The sequence below is a fragment of the Harmonia axyridis genome, chromosome 7 (assembly GCF_914767665.1).
Source record: "Harmonia axyridis chromosome 7, icHarAxyr1.1, whole genome shotgun sequence".
NCBI classification, from domain to species: Eukaryota; Metazoa; Arthropoda; class Insecta; order Coleoptera; family Coccinellidae; genus Harmonia; species Harmonia axyridis.
The window spans coordinates 22758139-22777156 of record NC_059507.1 but is presented as its reverse complement, the minus strand read 5'-3'; the positions used below and the strand labels follow the sequence as shown (position 1 = coordinate 22777156).

At 34.7% G+C, this 19018-nt stretch overlaps 2 protein-coding genes across 3 annotated transcripts in view; both read left to right on the top strand.

Annotated features, from left to right (window-relative positions):
* The first annotated feature begins 604 nt into the window (after positions 1-604).
* The window catches only part of LOC123684799, a 69136-nt gene continuing 50722 nt past the window's right edge, over positions 605-19018 (top strand). Inside the window, exons 1-2 of the mRNA XM_045624250.1 lie at positions 605-670; positions 1699-1767. Of these exons, the coding sequence (XP_045480206.1) occupies positions 620-670; positions 1699-1767 (120 nt within the window). The 5' untranslated portion in view covers positions 605-619. The remainder of the gene's footprint in view (positions 671-1698; positions 1768-19018) is intronic.
* Positions 13970-17319, top strand: LOC123684794. Of its 2 annotated transcripts, XM_045624243.1 has the most exons (3): positions 13970-14103; positions 14902-15905; positions 16002-17319. In XM_045624243.1, exons 1-3 carry the CDS (start codon positions 14080-14082, stop codon positions 17206-17208), a joined length of 2235 nt encoding a protein of 744 aa, XP_045480199.1. In that variant the 5' UTR covers positions 13970-14079; the 3' UTR covers positions 17209-17319. The 2 variants fall into 2 exon arrangements, with proteins under 2 accessions (XP_045480199.1, XP_045480198.1); XM_045624242.1 differs by having other exon boundaries at positions 14902-17319.

Below are 19018 nucleotides of genomic sequence, written 5' to 3'. Positions count from 1 at the left end.
CAAAGCTTGTTTATACTAGCAACCCCCTGGAAAGGGTTGCAACCCCATCAGGAATTTGAATAGGGAAAGTGGGTAGTTTTATAGCACAAATGTATGCTTGGATCGAGGCTTGGATTCAAATTTGTATGAACCTGCAGTTTGTGTTCTATATAGTGAATATTCACAAAGTTACAGGGTGTACAGACACTTTTATGTAATGGGACCTGGACGACTGCGGCGCCCCTGATGGACTCTGTCCATTTTGGCCCTGATGGCGGCGCTGTCCTGATTTTATTTTTTGCAGCTCTGGTTGTTTTTTTTTCTGTTGGTAATAGATGTTATTAATATTGTAAAGTGCTTCGTCTTATCGTCTTGTGGGTATTTTGTTTGACTCGGCAATACCTTTAGCAAAGCAAGAGGCGTGTTATGTTCGATTATGAAATATTTTCCTAAAGGGCATACCTGACGTGAAGACGAAACCGCCAAATCGATCAATCAATAAGTTGGAAAAAGGGGAAACTGGTAATTGTGAATTTGAAAATCGTGACTGAAAAGGCTGGAAGGTCCTATCGCATGTTAGGGATAACCGAATCTCATTTGAAGACAATCAATACCATGACGACACGCGACAGTTAACAGTATGACTTCAACAGTGGAAGATAGACTGCTAGTTTTGTTGGAAAAATTAAAAGTACGTACCGATTTTTAATTTTCTTTTTTTTTCAAATTTAGGTTATAGTTGTTTCGTTTTCGTTTGGTTTATGAGCTTTTCAAACTTTTCGATCTTCGATGATGCAGAAATCTGAGTTTAGTAAAAAGATGACACTTTTAAGAGATCCTTAGATGGATTTTATTTATTCCAATTCTTTCAATTTCCAATCCACTTAACCAAGTAATTTTCAAATGAACCACCTAGCTACATAGCTTTTTTCTAATAGAGAATTTGTTAATAATCCAGACCTCTCTGGATTTTAGATTTATTCGTCGGGACGTCGCATGAGATGCGATAAACTTAAATTTGCTGAAGTAGGTATCAAATAATAGTTCGGTAGATATTTTTGGGCGCTCTATTATTTCGTCACAATGTCTGTTATTTCAGAAATTTGAGCAGGGAATGGTTCGAGTCACTGTTGACGAATCCGTACTCAAATTCAATTATGTCCGTCCGTATACACGATAACTTTCGTCGAAAGGAAATAGAAAATTGAACATTTTGGGGTAGGTTCGGATCTCGAATGTCGCAGTTGAGTTCCTTAATGGATTAAACCGGTTTAATGGTTCCGGAGTTAAACCCGTACGTATTTTTGTTTCAACAATAATTTAAAATTTGCCCATCCTATGAAACAGAAATTTAAAATTCAGATACAAGATAGTCAAAAGAATGATCTTGCAAAATTCCGTAAGGATTGTACATTTTGAATATAAAAAAAAACAGCAAGAAATATAGCAACAATGAAATATTTTCTTAAATCTGCAGTGTTTTCCTTTAAGGTTTATTATTGTTGAAAAAGCTCATTTCATTTCGATCTTTACTTAGATTTTTCTACATAGTATTTCATAGGTTATTAAATTTATTTCAAATCAAAGTTTCACTGCCTGGCCTCCCTCTCGATGTGGTGTATTAGTTATTTTTCTATTGATGATTGTATCACAATTGTACTTACATAAATAAATAAATAATAGTTGTTATAAGTATTTGATTTCGAGTTTCTCATTTAGGAAACTGATGATTCATTGGCAGTGTGCATTGTACTTTTGCAACAATATTTGAGGGGAGAGAGAAACAAGGTGAGTGCTTAGAAATTATCATGTTTAAAATGAAAAGGTTTTTTGTATCATCCAGAAAATTCATTTAATATTAGCAAATGTTTTGATGATCTGCTAGGGGTAAATCAACTAGAACTGACATTGTTCGTAGTTCCGATAGATTGTTAAATATAAAAAGAATTTGTAAGTTTCAAATGTGAACGAGGAATACCTTCGGGAATACCTAAACCTAACTATTAGAGATACTGTTGAGTTTCTCGAGTTTTTGAGAAAGCCGACTTGCCAAATCTATATTACGATGAAAATGATTCGATATAAACTGATTTCTTCCTCGTAAAGCACTTTTTTTCTTTAATTTTCTTTAAAACCGAAAAAAAATTGTAGTGACACTTTTTTCTGAGATTTTATATATTTCTATTTTAATAATACTTCGAATAATTATCATATTCGATCATCTATGAGATAATTAAAATTTTATGGTCATTAAGCGTCATCTCGATGTCTTATTGATATAGACAATGTCTTACTAGATATTATATAAAAAATCAATCATTTGACAATTGATATGTCCAAGGTCATTTCAAATAGATTCAAAATGGGTATACAGGGAGATTCGAGCACAAGGTTATAACATTAGGAAGTGATAGTTATAGTTAAAATATGAAATTTTTTACTAAAAATTGTTTTCTTTCTCGAATTTCTTCGGAGATTCAGGATTAATTTTTTTTTCATTTATTTCAATGAATTATGAACGAGTTGAGATAATAAACGTTAGAATTTTGGAGGATATTGCACTTAGAGAATTTACAATATTTTCATGTTCTTGTTGAGTTCCTACAATGCCTCAATGGCATAATTTTCGGGGGAAGGTATCGTGTCTTCAGTAGCTCTCTTATCTCTAAACCTATTAGTATAGCTATTCAGAGCCATTCCTTTATTTTCCTGACGTTTCTTCAGAAAAAAAAAGGTACCATAAGATACCGGAAAAAGTAACTTCAATAAAAAAAAATCCTATCGAGACCTGATTAGTTTTCGAGAAAACATTTCATATGTTGCGAAAAAAGAAATCGAATAATAAGCGTTTTGTTGAGTTGCTTTCTAATTATACATATAAAATTAATACTTGGAAGGTGAATTTTTGTGACGATTTTATATTGACAACTTCGTTCTAACTTTATCTTGCGTCGTAATGACAATAACACACTACAAAAAATATAACATGTACAGTATGAAATAATAAAGTACAGCATGTCCCAACATTCCCCTGCCCCAAGCTTATTCCTCCCCCAACCTTGCTGGAGCCTTCGAAATTCGACCAAACCTTGATCTTTCGACTGGGTTTTCATTCTTCTCTTCTTTTTTCTTACTCTTTTGTTTCTTTTCTGTAGTGATAACTTCTTTACTGTTTGATTCTGATGCTGTTCCTAATTCTGATGGATAGATCCTTTGGAATGGCCTAATTATTATTCCGTTCTTCGTTTTTACTTTTGCGACCCGACTAACTCCATCTTTCCCATCATAAATTTCTAATATTCTTCCCATTGGTCAAAGTACGCGTTTCAGATTATCTGCTCCAACCAAAACTACATCACCAACTTTGATCTGCTCCGTCTTCTTCCTGTGACCTTTATTAACTAACTCTGCAAGATACTCATTTTTAAATCTTTCCCGTAACGAATTTCGAACATTTTGCAAATGTGTAAAACGACCTTTTAAAAATGCCGTGTCTAACTCGTCCAAATCAGCAACTTCACCCAAAAAATTTGTTCCTAACGACTGCGAATGTATAGGCCTTAAAAACCTTGCAGAACTAAGAACCTCCCACTCATCGGCGCTGGAAACATAGCTGAGTGGTCGTTCGTTAATTACTGCTTCTACATCGCAAAGCACAGTGTATAACTCAACATAATATAACGATGATTTTCCCAACGATCGACGCAATAGTTCTTTTACAACCCTTACTAATCTTTCCCACCATCCGCCCCACCACGAAGCCGAAGGTGGATTGAATATCCATTTAATTCTTTTTTGTCTCGAAAAATTTTCAATTTCCTCCCAATTTAATTTTTTAAACAAATTATTACTTCCACGAAAGTTTGTCCCGTTGTCAGAATAAATGATGTTTGGTCTACCTCGTTTACTGATAAAGCGTCTTAGTGAATATAAAAATGCTTCTGTTGAAAGCGATTTAACTAGTTCAAGATGAACTGCCCTGTAGACTGCGCACGTAAACAATACAATCCAAACTTTGCTACCATCTTTTAGTAGCAGCGTCCTTGACAATCTTTCTTTCCGTTTTCAAAGACTGCATGCTCTTCTCCAAAATTACCACGGATGCCAATTATGTTGAGTTGCTTTATAATTATATCGGGTGTCCCAAGGTGAGTGGCCTATTAGATTATTATGGAAACTATTGATGGTAAAGATTTCAAATTTTGTGGACAGATATTTGGCCATGTAAGGTACATTTTTAAAATAATTTCACATTTCCAGTGTTGCCGGATGTACGACAATTTGGCAACAACTTTGTTATTTTGAATGGGACATCCGGTATTTCTATTTTTTTTATGATACTCCATAAAATATTAAATCTATTCATTCTTACTTTTCCATCCCTATCTTCAACGGTTTTTGAATTATCAATTATTTTTCGAAATTTTAGATCAAATTGGCGTATTACGAAAATGACTCTAGTTCGCTCGATATTTGAGATTTAAGTCAGAAATTTTGCAAGTCGTTAGATATTGATCTGATCTGTGTCACTGCTTCTGAATTATGGTTGTCAATAATACAGGACGGACCAAAAAAAATCATCATTTGCCAAGTTACAAAATAGTAAAAAAGTCTGTGTAAGTGAATAGAAAAATTGTAGAATGTGTTGTACTGATTCCAAAAATTGAAAAATATACTAGGTGTCCAATTTAAAAAAATAGACTTTTTTACAATTTTGTAACTTGGCAAATGATGATTTTTTTTGGTCCGTCCTGTATTATTGACAATCATAATTCAGAAGCAGTGACACAGATCAGATCAATATCCAACGACTTGCAAAATTTCTGACTGAAATCTCAAATATTGAGCGAACTAGAGTCATTTTCGTAATACGCCAATTTGATCTAAAATTTCGAAAAATAATTAATAACTCAAAAACCGTTAAAGATATGGATGGAAAAGTAAGAGTGAATAGATTTAATATTTTATGGAGTATCATAAAAAAAATAGAAATACCGGATGTCCCATTCAAAATAACAAAGTTGTTGCCAAATTGTCGTACATCCGGCAACTCTGGAAATGTGAAATTATTTTAAAAATGTACCTTAACTGGCCAAATATCTATCCACAAAATTTGAAATCCTTACCATCAATAGTTTCCATAATAATCTAATAGGCCACTCACCTTGGGACACCCGATATAAAATTAATACTTGAAAGGTGACTTTTTGTGACGATTTTATATTGACAACTTCGTTCTAACTTAATCTTGCGTCATAATGACAATAACACACTACAAAAAATATAACATGTACAGTATGAAACAATAAAGTACAGCATGTCCCAACATGTTCATTGGCCTAGAGGTTAGGTTCAACTAAATATACGATACCCGCGGAAACTACGCCACTGGGGTAATATAGGAAGTCAATAAAAGCATAAAAATATTAGAAATCCTCTGAGTACAATATCTTTCAAAATGCAAATATTTATCATCCCAACTTGTTCAGAGTTTTTAAAAATAAATGGAAAGAATTAAGATCAACAGCTTCTATCTCGAAATATTTATTATAACTCCACTTCAAAGAACTTCTTATTTTAATTTTCACTTCATAATGAAGTTTTGTCTTGGACTTTTGAGCCATCTTGTACAGGGTGGGTAAATTTCGATGTTTTAGCACTACAACTTTTGAATCAGGGGATATAGACAAAAGCTGATACCCCGTTCCCGTTCTTCTTTTCTGGGGAACTAATAAGAGTAATATTCATTTTTGGCCACGTTCTTCTGTTTTCGAGTAATAAGCGAAAATTGGAAAAATTGCGATATCGAAAAAAAATTATACATATATCCGCTAATACTGATGATAGAGCTCTGAAATTAAAACATTATATAGGCACTTTTTCACGTAGAATCCAGTGGCATGCTCGTCCTTTTAGCAGGATTTTTAATTACGAAGCTATGAACCCAAGTTTTTAAATGGGAACAGTAGATTTCTGTGTCATTTTTTGAAAGCTCAATTTTTACTGATTTCAAAAATATACAAGATCGTATGGTTTGCATCAATTAAAATATATATAAGAAAATGGTCACATTTCTTTTTTCATCTAAGAGTCTCATTACTTACATGGTTTCAACATTAGTACAGAAAAATAGAGCTTTCTATAATAAAAGCAGTCTTTTTTCATCCATCTCATTATTTCGGTGATTTTCACTAATTTCTACGAAATTCGAATGTAGATATATTTAATAAATTTTTATAAATCAAAATGGATTCGGAAATAATGAAAAGATCCACATGATCGACTGTTTCAATCGATATACAGTTGTAATGAGATGGATACATCAGAAGATTATTTTTATAGGTCTCCAGAATTAATATGCACAAGTACCTATCAATTATGAAATAACGCATATAATTCAACTCAACAAGTTAATTAGGAAAGGAACAAATGATAAACAAGATATAAGATATATTAATCATACGATGTTGTATATTTTTGAAATGATTAAAAATTAAGCTTTCAAAAAATGACATAGAAATCTACTTTTCCCATTTAAAAAATATTACTATGGTTCATAGCTTCGTAATTGAAAATCCTGCTAAAAAGACGAGCACACCACTGGATTTCACGCAAAAAAGTGCTTTTTTAATGTTTCAATTTGAGAGATCTACAGCAAGAGATATTATTAGCGGAGATATACATTTTTTTCGATATCGCCATTTTACCAATTTTCGCTTATAACTCGAAAACAAAAGAAGGTGGCCAAGAATGAATAATATTTTGGTTAGTTTCTCTGAAAAAGAGAATGGGTATCAGATTTTGTTAAACTCCTATGATTCAAAAGTTGTAGTGCTAAAACATCGAAATTTGCCAACCTGTACAATAAATATTTCGAAACTGCAAAGATGCAATTTTTTCCCATATGATTCTCAAAAATAATCCATCGATATTATTCCAATGGACTCGATAAACCGTCTAACCGGTTCATTTTTAAAAACCACGTTAAATTCATGTGTGTAATTACACCGAAAAATATCTTATAAATCCTGTTTTTCTGCATCGTAACATTTGAAGTTACATGTCGCAAACACGGAAGCTTAAATGTACGGTTTAATGCGATATAAATTTGTATGAAGTGACAGAAATGGATCCAATCGAAAAATCGTATAAATAAATAGCTACGAAACGTAGAATTTATAATCAACTCGAGGAATCTCGTATCAGTCGTAATTCATGAATTAATTCAATTCTCGATATGGGTGAAAACATCCTCTCTCGTCTACAACACATGTCTACTTTCTTCACATGAATATTACGTAGGATAGCTATGTGAATTTGACAATTATGATTCACAAACATTTTGCGAATCTATTAACAAATTATTATGTATTGGAATGCGAACGATTCGATCTACACTTGATGGAAATTTATTTTTTCGGCAACCGTCCGGGAAGTGCTCACTTCCCGGACGCTTTTTGTCTGAGAAAGTAGCATTTCCCGGCCTAGTCCGGAAAGTACGTACTTCCCGGACTAGGCCGGAAAAGAATCATAGAATCCATAGCAACCGAGATAACAGCTGACAGTTCATATGAAATTAGTTGTCAAAAATTTGCATGTTTTTTGATCGCAATCGCAATAGAATATTGAAAAGCAGCAGCGATAGTGTTATTTTACATGGTTGCCGAAAAAATATTGTACGCAACACGCCCGAAAATGGTTTTTTTGGACTCACAGACTTCCAGGACGAGCGTAAGCGAGTCCTGGAAGTCTGTGGAATTTTGTCTATTCGTCCAAAAAAACCCTATTTTCCGGACTTGTTACGTAAATTACTATTTTCGGCAACCGTCCGGGAAGTGCTCACTTCCCAAACGCTTTTTCTCTGAGAAAGTAGCATTTCTCGGCCTAGTCCGGAAAGTACGTACTTCCCGGACTAGGCCGGAAAAGAATCATAGAATCCATAGCAACCGAGATAACGACTGACAGTTCATATGAAATTAGTTGTCAAAAATTTGCATGTTTTTTGATCGCAATCGCAATAAAATATGGAAAGCAGCAGCGATAGTGTTATTTTACATGGTTGCCGAAAAAATATTGTACGCAACACGCCCGAAAATGGTTTTTTTGGACTCACAGACTTCCAGGACTCGCTTACGCTCGTCCTGGAATTTTGTCTATTCGTCCAAAAAACCCTATTTTCCGGACTTGTTACGTAAATTACTATTTTCGGCAACCGTCCGGGAAGTGCTCACTTCCCAAACGCTTTTTCTCTGAGAAAGTAGCATTTCTCGGCCTAGTCCGAAAAGTACGTACTTCCGGACTAGGCCGGAAAAGAATCACGTCGACGTTATTTGCTGACAATGGTAGAAACATCACAAATTTGAAGAGTCACGGTGGCTGGAAGTCTACTAATGTGGCTGAAGGATATATAGATAATTCAATTGAAAACAAAATCAAAATTGCCAAGACCATTCAAAAATCATCAGAAGATAACAATCGATGTGAAACGGAAACTTTGCCGTCTTGTTCTGGCTTCAACAAAAGGAATATTAGTAATTGCTCGAATTTTAATATAAATATTAATATATAAACAAGAATTAGAATGTTTCTACTAATATGTGGTATTTTCTGTTCTGTTTAATTTAAATGAGATTTAAAATGTAAATAAAAGAAATGTGTCGTCTCATTCATTTTTTATCCTACACGGTTGCCGAAAAAATATTGTACGCAACACGCTCGAAAATGGTTTTTTTCGGCAACCGTCCGGAAAGTGCTCACTTCCCGGACGCTTTTTCTCTGAGAAAGTAGCATTTCCCGGCCTAGTCCGGAAAGTACGTACTTCCCGGACTAGGCCGGAAAAGAATCATAGAATCCATAGCAATCGAGATAACGGCTGACAGTTCATATGGAATTAGTTGTCAAAAATTTGCATGTTTTTTTATCGCAATCGGAATAAAATATGGAAAGCAGCATAGCGATAGTGTTATTTTACATGGTTGCCGAAAAAATATTGTACGCAACACGTCCGAAAATGGTTTTTTTGGACTCACAGACTTCCAGGACTCGCTTACGCTCGTCCTGGAATTTTGTCTATTCGTCCAAAAAAACCCTATTTTCCGGACTTGTTACGTAAATTACTATTTTGGACTCACAACCCTATTTTCCGGACTTGTTGCGTAAATAACTATTAAATTCGAAAATAAATGACTTTTTCCAATTTTTAATTACAATTGTTTCGCTACACAGTATCTTTTCCTCATTGAAATTTAAAATCTGAAGAAGCTAATGTATAACGAAACATTTGCAATTTATAGAATTAAAAAAAGGAAATAGAATAATTAACATGTTATATTTGTATTGATTATTATGCATTAGTTGGTATACCTATCTACTTTTATACAGGGTGGCCCAAATGAAACGTATATAAGTAGGTATGATTTATTTCGGAAAAAAACCGATATTTTTATTTGGAGGGGGACATTTTCAAATAATAATTGACTCATTTCTGGGTTTTCTGGAAAACTGATAATTATTATGGAAATATTCGGCTCGACTACTTGTCTGATTAAGGGCTATGAAGCTGTCTCAGACCTATAATAAGACGAAATTTAACAGAATGTGCCAAACAATTGCCGAGATATCGAAAATATATTTTTTTTTATCTTAGAAGTGAAACTATTCTAATGAAATTTCGCATGAGTATTCGTGTTCTTCTAATACTCCTATTGGGTTTCACAGGATGAGTTTGACCGAATTACTTTTTTCTGAAATATCATTGGAAACATTGGACACAATTTGTTCATTAAGAAATTCAATCGGTGTCCTGAATTGAGACCCTGAAAATTTAAAGTCTACAGGTCTTTTCAATCGAATTTTATCGAAGCAAACTTAACTTAATATAGAAGTCTAAATTACTCATTATAAAATAAAGCGTATTCCAATAAGGGGTGTCATTTCGAATAACCTGCTATCTGGGCAGCTACCACTTTTGAAGCTGTCATCTTTTGAATTTGACAAGTTAAAACTACGTCTTCACTAAAAATCGAAAATTCACTACAAAAATGGTGGAAATTTTTCAATCACAATTCTCAAAACTAAAGCACTTCTGGGTGCTCCGTGTAGCACCTTCTCGGCCAGCAATAGTGCAACTGGTGGAAAAATTTGAGCTATTCGGACAAGTAAGTGATGTGATGAATAGGAACCAAGTGCGTCACCGAAGAACAACTGAGAATATTGCTGGTGTAGCCCGTATTGTTGCTGAAAATTCAGGTTTGTCGATTACTCGTTGATCTTGGTAGCAAGGCATTCCATAAACAACATTACACTGTATTTTGAATCAATGCTTTCTTAGGTCTTAAGTTAAAACGAGAATTCAAGCCGATCGATCATCAGCAACATCTTATCTTCGCCTATCGGGTCCTTGAAATGGATCAAAATTATCCAGATTATCATCGAAAAATCATCTTCACTGATGGGTCTCATTTTCATCTCGGAGGATAAGTTAATGAACAGAATTGTCGCATTTGTGCTCATGAATTCCAAGAATGTTGAAAAGCCTCCCCATACATAACGTGTCACTGTTTGGTGTAGTTTTTGGGCTGGTATTGTGGTTGGACCTTGCTTATTGGGAAATGAGTCTGGTGCAACTTTTACGGTAAATGGATTGCGCTACCGAGGTATGATTAATGATCTGGAATTGGAATAATAACAATAATAATAACAATATTATTTATTGATCTCAAAAATTATTCACAACATCAAAATCAATGCAAACGAATAAAATAGAGACAAGTCATAAAAGAGCTTATTTTCTACAAAATGAAATAAACTCATCAACTAAATAAGGTTCACAATCCAAAATAAAATTGTAAATGCGCCTTCTAAACAAGGTTATATCTTCAACAACCTGTAATTGCTTAGGAAGCAAATTAAATAAACGCATGGCCATATAAAGTGGTCCCCTTTCAAACCTAGCAGTACTGTGAATAGGAAGAAGGAAAGGATGAACTTGCCGAGTATTATTTCTATTGACATATGGCAAAAAATGGCTTTTCCGTAACTTAAGAAAGATAAATAGGCGATAAATATAAAGACCAAAGACGGTTTGGATTCCATTGGATCTGAGAACTCCGCGACAGGACTCACGAAAGCCCAACCTACTCATTATTCTCATTACTCTTTTCTGAATGAGAAAAATTTCATCAGCACCAGACGAACTGCCCCAAAAAGTAATTCCATATGCCAGCACAGACTGGAAACTAGCAAAGTAGAGAGCTCTCAACACAGTACTCTCCAATTTGTCCCTGATCATGAAAATCAAGTAAGCCGAAGAGTTGAGAGACTTTCCCAACTTAGACACCTGATCATCCCAGCGCAGGTGTTTATCTAGAGCAACTCCCAGAAAATTAACAGAATCCTCCAATTTAATTTGACCGTTACCATGACACAAAAAAGGTGGATAGTTCTTCACCGACTGGCTGTCATAAAAGAAAATACCCTGAGTCTTGCCATGATTTAGGATAAGACCACTTTCGTTACACCATCTATCAAGAGACAAAACCGTATCCATTCCAGCCCTTCTACAGGACACGACATCACCTGATATAATCAAAAACTTGCTCTCATCAGCATAAAGAATCGACTTACAATTAGCAGAGGTCTTAATATAACAAAGGGAATTCACAAAAACAATAAAAAGCAATGGGCCCAGTACACTTCCCTGAGGAACGCCCCTAGTAAGAGATCGTTCCCCAGAGAAGTGGACTGCACCATCTAGAGTGAGGGCAACCCTCTGACGTCGATTACTTAGGTAGCTCTCAATAAATTTCAAAGAGATATCCCTAATCCCACATAACTCCAGTCTAGCCAATAAGGTTCTATGCTCGATGGAATCAAAAGCCTTGGTCAAATCGAACATCAAAGCCAATGGAACTTCATCATTCTCAAGCGCCAAAAGAACAGAATTTAGCAACTCAAATATAGCAGTCTCGGTACCTTTATCTTTTGTGAAACCATGCTGACTATCAGCAAGAACATTAAATTTTCTAAAAAAACTGATTAGTCTGACGGCAAAAACCTTCTCAAATATCTTAGAAAAACTAGATAAAATACTTATAGGTTGATAGCTACTGAGCTCACAGGTATTTCCCTACTTGAAGAGTGGTTTGACCAGAGCAACCTTCAGCTCGTCAGGAAAACAATCCTCTCGGAAAGCGCAATTAATAAGATGAGCAAGAGGGCCTCCTATTATATGGATGGATTTTTTTATTATAGAAATCGGAATTCCATCATGACCTGAAGAGTTAGATGTTTTCAGCATCTTAACGGAATCACATCTCTCTCTGTGACATCAAAGAAATAAAAAGACTTGCTCATAACGTGAGAAGTTTTTAAGGATGAGATTGCTCCAGAAATCTTAATATTGGTCTGGTGGGCAACGTCTCCCACGAACATATCATTGAAACCGTTGCAAAGATCAACATGATTTCCTGACTGAAAAGGCAAGTTTTTTCCAGTGCTTTTACCTGATAGTGAATGAATCACCCTCCATGCCGCCTTTGATTTGTTCTGAGAGTTTGCTATGAAGTTACTGTTATAAGATTTGATTGCTTGGATAATTGAGTTGTCATATTGTCTCTTAAAAGATCGGTACAGATATAATACAGAATATATTGATGGGGATGACGTTTAATTTAAACAATCACAGTTTTACAAGAAACATTTCCTGGCTATGAAATTTCCCGAAAAGGTGATCACAATTGACCACCGAGATCTTCTGATTTGACACCTTTCGACTTTTTTCTTTGGAGCCACGTGAAAGATGAGGCCTATGCCAGTGCCCTTCAATCGATTCAAGACCGTAAAGATGGAATTTGTGGAGTTATCGAGGACATAATATAGTCGCAAAATGTGCAAATTAGTCATGGAAAATTCATGAACAACATTGTATATTCCTAATTTTTAATTCTATAAAAAAATGCTCCTTCAGATTTTATTTTTTCAAAAATGAAAAATCTGAGCAACCTCCTGTGTGGTGAAGCTACTGTTATTCATAGAATTCAAATGTAAAATTATAATAATTTTCATTTCATTTTCGAAATAATTATTATGTATTAGTATACCTACAAAATTTTATACAGGGTGTCCCACATGAATCGGTATAGACAAATATTCAAAAAGGTATAAGTTTTTACGGAAAACGCAGACTTGAGTATATGTCTATATACCTAATATCAATTTGCAGACTCGACTATAATAGACAGTTTTTCATCCTTGGTACATAAATCATCGAAGTTGCCAAGTAGGTACTTGGCAAGCACTCGGGATATAACTACATTTCGGATTACTGTATATCTGAAATCATAGGATAGATTTTTCGCATTTGGGAACTGAACCAGTGCTTAAGGACCCTGAAAGTTTCAAGCCTTTAGGTCTTTTCATTTCAAAATTATCGAAGCAAATTTTACTTTGGAGTTTATTTCAAGACGTTCGAACTCAGGGATTGATATTTAATTTAATGTTCAATCTTCTCGTCTCATGATGTAACAGGTTTTTCACCATAAAAATGAAGTTGCAATCAATATGTTGTCCACTCTGTATATATTTCGTTTTGTGAAATCATTTCAAAAAACACTAGTCGATTTCGAGAAACTTTTGTAGTAAACATTTTTTTGTACCTCTTTGAAGGGGGGGTCAAATTATGGTGAAAAACACGGTACCTATAATTTGAAAATAGTAATTAAATGACACATTGTTTTAGGATTGGTTATTACTTACATGATCTATGTATGCTGTTTTCAGAGAAAGGATTTTAGATTGTTATCAGTTGATCGTTATTCAACAACTATACCTACTATGTAAAATAATTCAGAGACCCAAATTTTGTTTTTTCTACATTCTATCGATATCTTCATCCCAACTCTAGATTCTCTGTTTACCACATCAATTTTCTACAAATTAAACGTATCGTCCTGCATATATTTGCATGTTTTTATGAAATATTTATGAGACTGGACAGTGAAGATGAGGATGGTGCCATCCTCTCAAATTCTAATCGCTTTATAAGTAGATGTTAAATTTCTCTATTTGTCATTCAACCAACGTCCTTCAACGGGCTTAGAAATGTGTAGTGCACTGAAAATATTGGTGAGTACAACAAAAAATACTTACTTGAGAACGTCTTAGGAGTATCCAAAAAATTTAATTAAAAAACGGTACCAAATAATCGATCTTATTTACTGAAGTTTCTGTATCATATGTTTTCAATATGAACAAGATCTGGATAATCTGCGGGTCACCAGATTATTACCCTTATGTGTTCCAGTAGTCCAGCCGTAGTATAGACAGAATTATAACATCTTGCATTTTATCGATATCACAAAATATCAGATTCTACACAATCAACATCATTTCAAAGTTTTTGTAATTTTTGAGCTTATTGTCCTATTATCACAGTGTTTTTGTTTATAGAACCTAGAAATAAAATGAGATTTGAAATCTGGAACTTTTACACGTTTGTTCAAATTCATATTCATGTAATTTTCTCATGAAATTAAGGATATAGATTTTTGCTCCAATAAACTCAATTCAGCCTCCTGAACACAAGTCTGAAATCAAAACATATGGTTACGTGATTATTTCAACCAAACTTTTTCTGAAGAATTTTTTTGAGGAGGAAAATGAATTATATATGTAAAGTTTTAAGACATGAAATCAACACCCCACAAAATTTTGTTCTTCGTTGTATCTTGTAAACGGCGATCAGAATTGATTTTGATCCCAAATACTTCATCAGTGAGTTGAAACTAATCAATATAATCCCATTTATGCGCGCAAAAAAAATATAACGATATGAGAAAAAGCAGAAAATTTTGGATACTTCCTAGATAAATTAATCCTCACTGTAGAATCCTCGAAATAATTTCACCAAAATTTTTTTTTTAGGTTTGTGTTGCCACAGTTTTAGCGCTGTCGGAGGCTTCAAGTGAAAGGCAAAAAAGATCTGATTATGGCACTTTGAACGAGAGCCCTTGGCGCTCACCAACAAGCTACGGATTCCGCCCAAATAACAACTATTACAACATACCTACCACCAGAATAACGAGAGTGTACAATCCATACCAGAACGGAAGGAACAACCAAAGAGCCCCTTTGACCAGAAACGTAGCTCAAGACCAGTCTGGATGGGTCCCTATCTCTCCAAACTCTAACCAACAAAATGGTTATAGGTATGCACAACAAAGACCAAGAGATTACTCAAGGGCCAACGCATACAACACCATTCGATACAGTAGTCCAGTTGATGTTGAAGGACTTTTGAATGGAAGAACTGGGCAAAGACAACCAAACTATTCAGTGCTTGCTACTAGAGGCAATCAAGTAGATCAACAGACTTTGAGGGCCATCGATGGAAAAGTGTTGATTCAGTCGACTCAGGTTCCAGCACGAAACCAAATCTATAGAAACTTGAACCAAGGATCAAGGTATCAAGGTTACCAAAGACAACCAGTCGTTGCTCTCAACAACAGAGGAATTGGTGCCCAAAACGGAAACATCCATTTGACTAGAGTAAACCCTCTACCAGTTGCTGTTGGAGGTCGTTTCCTGGGTCAGCAAGAAAACCAAGGAAGAAATTTGAACCAACCAATTGATGGAATTGACCAACAAACTTTAGAACACTTGATTAGATCAAATGAACAACTTCCAGCAATCGAAGGAAGATTTTTGGGAGTCGTAGAACAGGAAAGGCCTGTAGAAGAACAGCGACTAACTAATGATGCTTCTAACCAGGATAACCTTAGGGTTATTAATGCAGGACATTTGCTCGCAGTCAACCAAATCCCTGTAGTCCAAGGCCAAATTCAAGGAGGAAATGTACAAAGACCATCTGGTTATGCTGTACAAGAAAATGCTGAACCTGAAAACCAATTGAACCAACAAGAATTAAGATCTCATCTGATTGCTGCTAACCAATTACGATCTAACGAACAAGTAGGACTTCCAACTGCTGAACCTGCGAATCAATTGAACCAACAAGAATTAAGATCTCATCTGATTGCTGCTAATCAATTACGATCTAACATACAAGGAGGAATTTCAACTGCTGATAATCAACAGCAAACAGTCGAAGACATTTATCAACCTGATGAGGAGTTGAAGCAGATTTTAAGAGTTGTAACCCCAACAAACTTGGTAAGACCTAGTGAGCCTCAGAATGTACAACAATATTTGAGAAACAACGTTCAACAGAACAACCCTACAGTTGGTTATGGGATTGGAGTAGGTGCCCCAATTACCGGTGAATCTTCTGCTCAAAATTTAGCTCTTGTTAACTCCAAACCTTTGTATGGTGCTGACCAACTTTCTGCTGTACAGGGGCAAATCCTTGGTAATCCTGTAAGACAACAGTATATTCAAAACTATTTAGGTTCTTTAGATCAACGTAGGCCTCAGCTGTTGAAAGTGATCAACGCCGATTCTGAACAAGAAATCCGTTCCAATCAATTACAAGCTGATCAGTTAAGGTTGATTGATGAACTCAGGAATAACCAAGGATCTGATGTAGGTGCTTCTAATGTTGAAGGTGATGCTTCCCAAGGTCAGCAACAAGGAGTTGATGATGGATCAAACCAAAACGTTTACAGCTATGCTGAATTGACTGCTAGGATCTGGAAAGTCATCAAATCTAACCCTGACATGATGGCCAATCTTGAAAATTTGAGGCAGCTTCTTTTGGACGACAGGAATTCAAGGAACCAGCAAATAATGGAGCTTAGAGGGTTATTGGAAGAAGCTCGTAAGTACGCAGCAATCTACCGTAGGAATCAAGCTGGTCAAACTTTGGAACAACAGAAAAGAAGCAGATTTGTGAGCGATCTTATTGACACAATGAATAAAAACGAACAAACTGTTAACCAACGTAGACAGTTGCCTTATGGAGTCAACAATAGAGACACTCAGGGAAGATTTATCGTTCGTCCAGCTGATGTTAACCCTCTGCTCAAGAAATTCTTGCTACCAACAGCTGTAAGAAATGAAACTCAGACAATAACTACTTCTTCAGATCGTCCTACACCTATTATTGTTAGACCAAGCAACAACGTACCTCTACCTCAGTTGGAAGTTGCTGAACCTTTCGGCTTTGATCAGCTGGAACATCATTACGACTTGAGTCAATGGAAGAAAATTACTGAGTCACTTAGGGGAAACCCCTTTTTGGAACAGTATAACATTTTGGAACATTTAGTTTAGTTATTTCATAGCAACTAAAATGAAACTTTGTTATGTTTTTTATTTGCTGTGATATTGTTGGTTATGTTATGTTTTTTATATTGAATTATATTGATTCGTTTTCATCTAAAATAGTGTTTTGAATTTCCCCTTGAAGGTTTCCAAATAACCGAAAAAATTCGAAAGAAATCAGTGCTTTCACCAAATTATATTCTGTAGTTGAGTAACTTTATAATTCTTCTCTTGTGAAAGCTACATCGCTGAATTCGTGAATAACTTATTTTATCCATAAACTTTACACAGGGCGTTAAAATAAGGTACTAGTGTTGCTAGGATAGATAAAACATTGAACAATAAGTTGGGTTTATTCAGTAATTCATAACGGATTCCGTATTCAAATAAAAGTGGTGAAGGAAACGTTTTCACACTAATTTTTTTAGATGTGTTCAATTTCAGTTCATTTTTGACACTTTCATAAAAATATCAAACTACAATCAACGAGTTGATCGCTTAATCAAAGTTTACTGTTAGAATCCCAAATAATGCATTTTGGTGCATTAAAAGGCCAAACTTGAGTAGGGGTTTCGTAAATATGGCCGTTCGAATTTTTGTGCTCCTGTCAATATTAAAACTACAAACTCGATCGACATACAAATTTGTATTTGGATATAGAATGAAAATTTGAAGCTTCGTGCAAAATTTTATATTTTTCACTTAACAGGAACTAGAGAAAATCCAAAAAGAATATTAAAAAAAAATTGAGTTGAGATTTTGAATATTGATATGACATAACAATTCCAAGCTCCATGCTAATTTTTAATCTGATCATAACATCAGCACCATAGAACACTCAAGAAAAAATATTCAAAAAGAAATACTGAATAATATACAGGGTGATTCACCGGAATGCCATATTAGACGTTTATGGAAAACTAATTAAATTTTGAGCTGAAAATTTGCACATTGGGGTTTGAGATAATGATCTTCCTCACTAAAATATTTTCAGATCTCTACAACTTTCGGTTATACCGGAAAGATACTACAACTGCCTCATTTCAGATGGCACATCCAGTATATTATTGCAACATTAGTTAGCTTTTTTGATGACCTTTTCGGCAATATGCCACACCTTGAGTATAAACTCAATGGTTCATGAGTTAATGGGATTCTTATAAAAAAAATGCTAACGATGAGAACTCGCATTTTTTTTAATATTTCGGCAGAAAATCTTTTTTCGAAAAACATTTTTTTTTCGATTCTGTAAATACGTAGTATAATGAGAGTGTTTGCGGTTTGTACCAAAAATGTACAGGGTGTTTATAAGAAGATCATGAACTTGAACAATTCAAATTCAAAACTCAAGATTTTCAAACTAGTACCTATATTTTTTATTAATACAATCGATTCTACGTACGAAAATAGTGGGGGTTACTCAAGCAAACCCTATACCTGAAATGAACACTTCAAGAGTTATCGAGGAAGAATTTTTAATGAGGAAAAACCGCAATTCCTCACTGTGTGAAGTAGTCTGTAAACTCCGGAAAACACAGAAACAACTAAAATTCGATGTTTCCTTAAATAAATTTGACATATCAAGAATTTTAATGAATTATTCGTAATTATCCCAACGAGAAATTCACACCAAGTCACAGACTACTCCACGCAGTGGAGAACTGCTGTTTTTCCTTATTTAAGGTTCTTCCTCGATAACTCTCAAAGTATTCATTTTAGGTATTGGGTTTGCTTGAGTAGCCTCCACTATTTTTGTAGGTTGAATTGACTGGAATAATAAAAAATATAGGTTCTATTTTGAAAATCTTGAGTTTTGATG

Coding starts and splice junctions, on each gene's coding strand:
- LOC123684794 (XM_045624242.1), top strand. CDS start 14,080: ATGTGTAGTGCACTGAAAATATTG. Junction 14,104..14,901: donor GTAGTGCACTGAAAATATTG/GTGAGTACAACA, acceptor TTTTTTTTTTAG/GTTTGTGTTGCCACAGTTTT.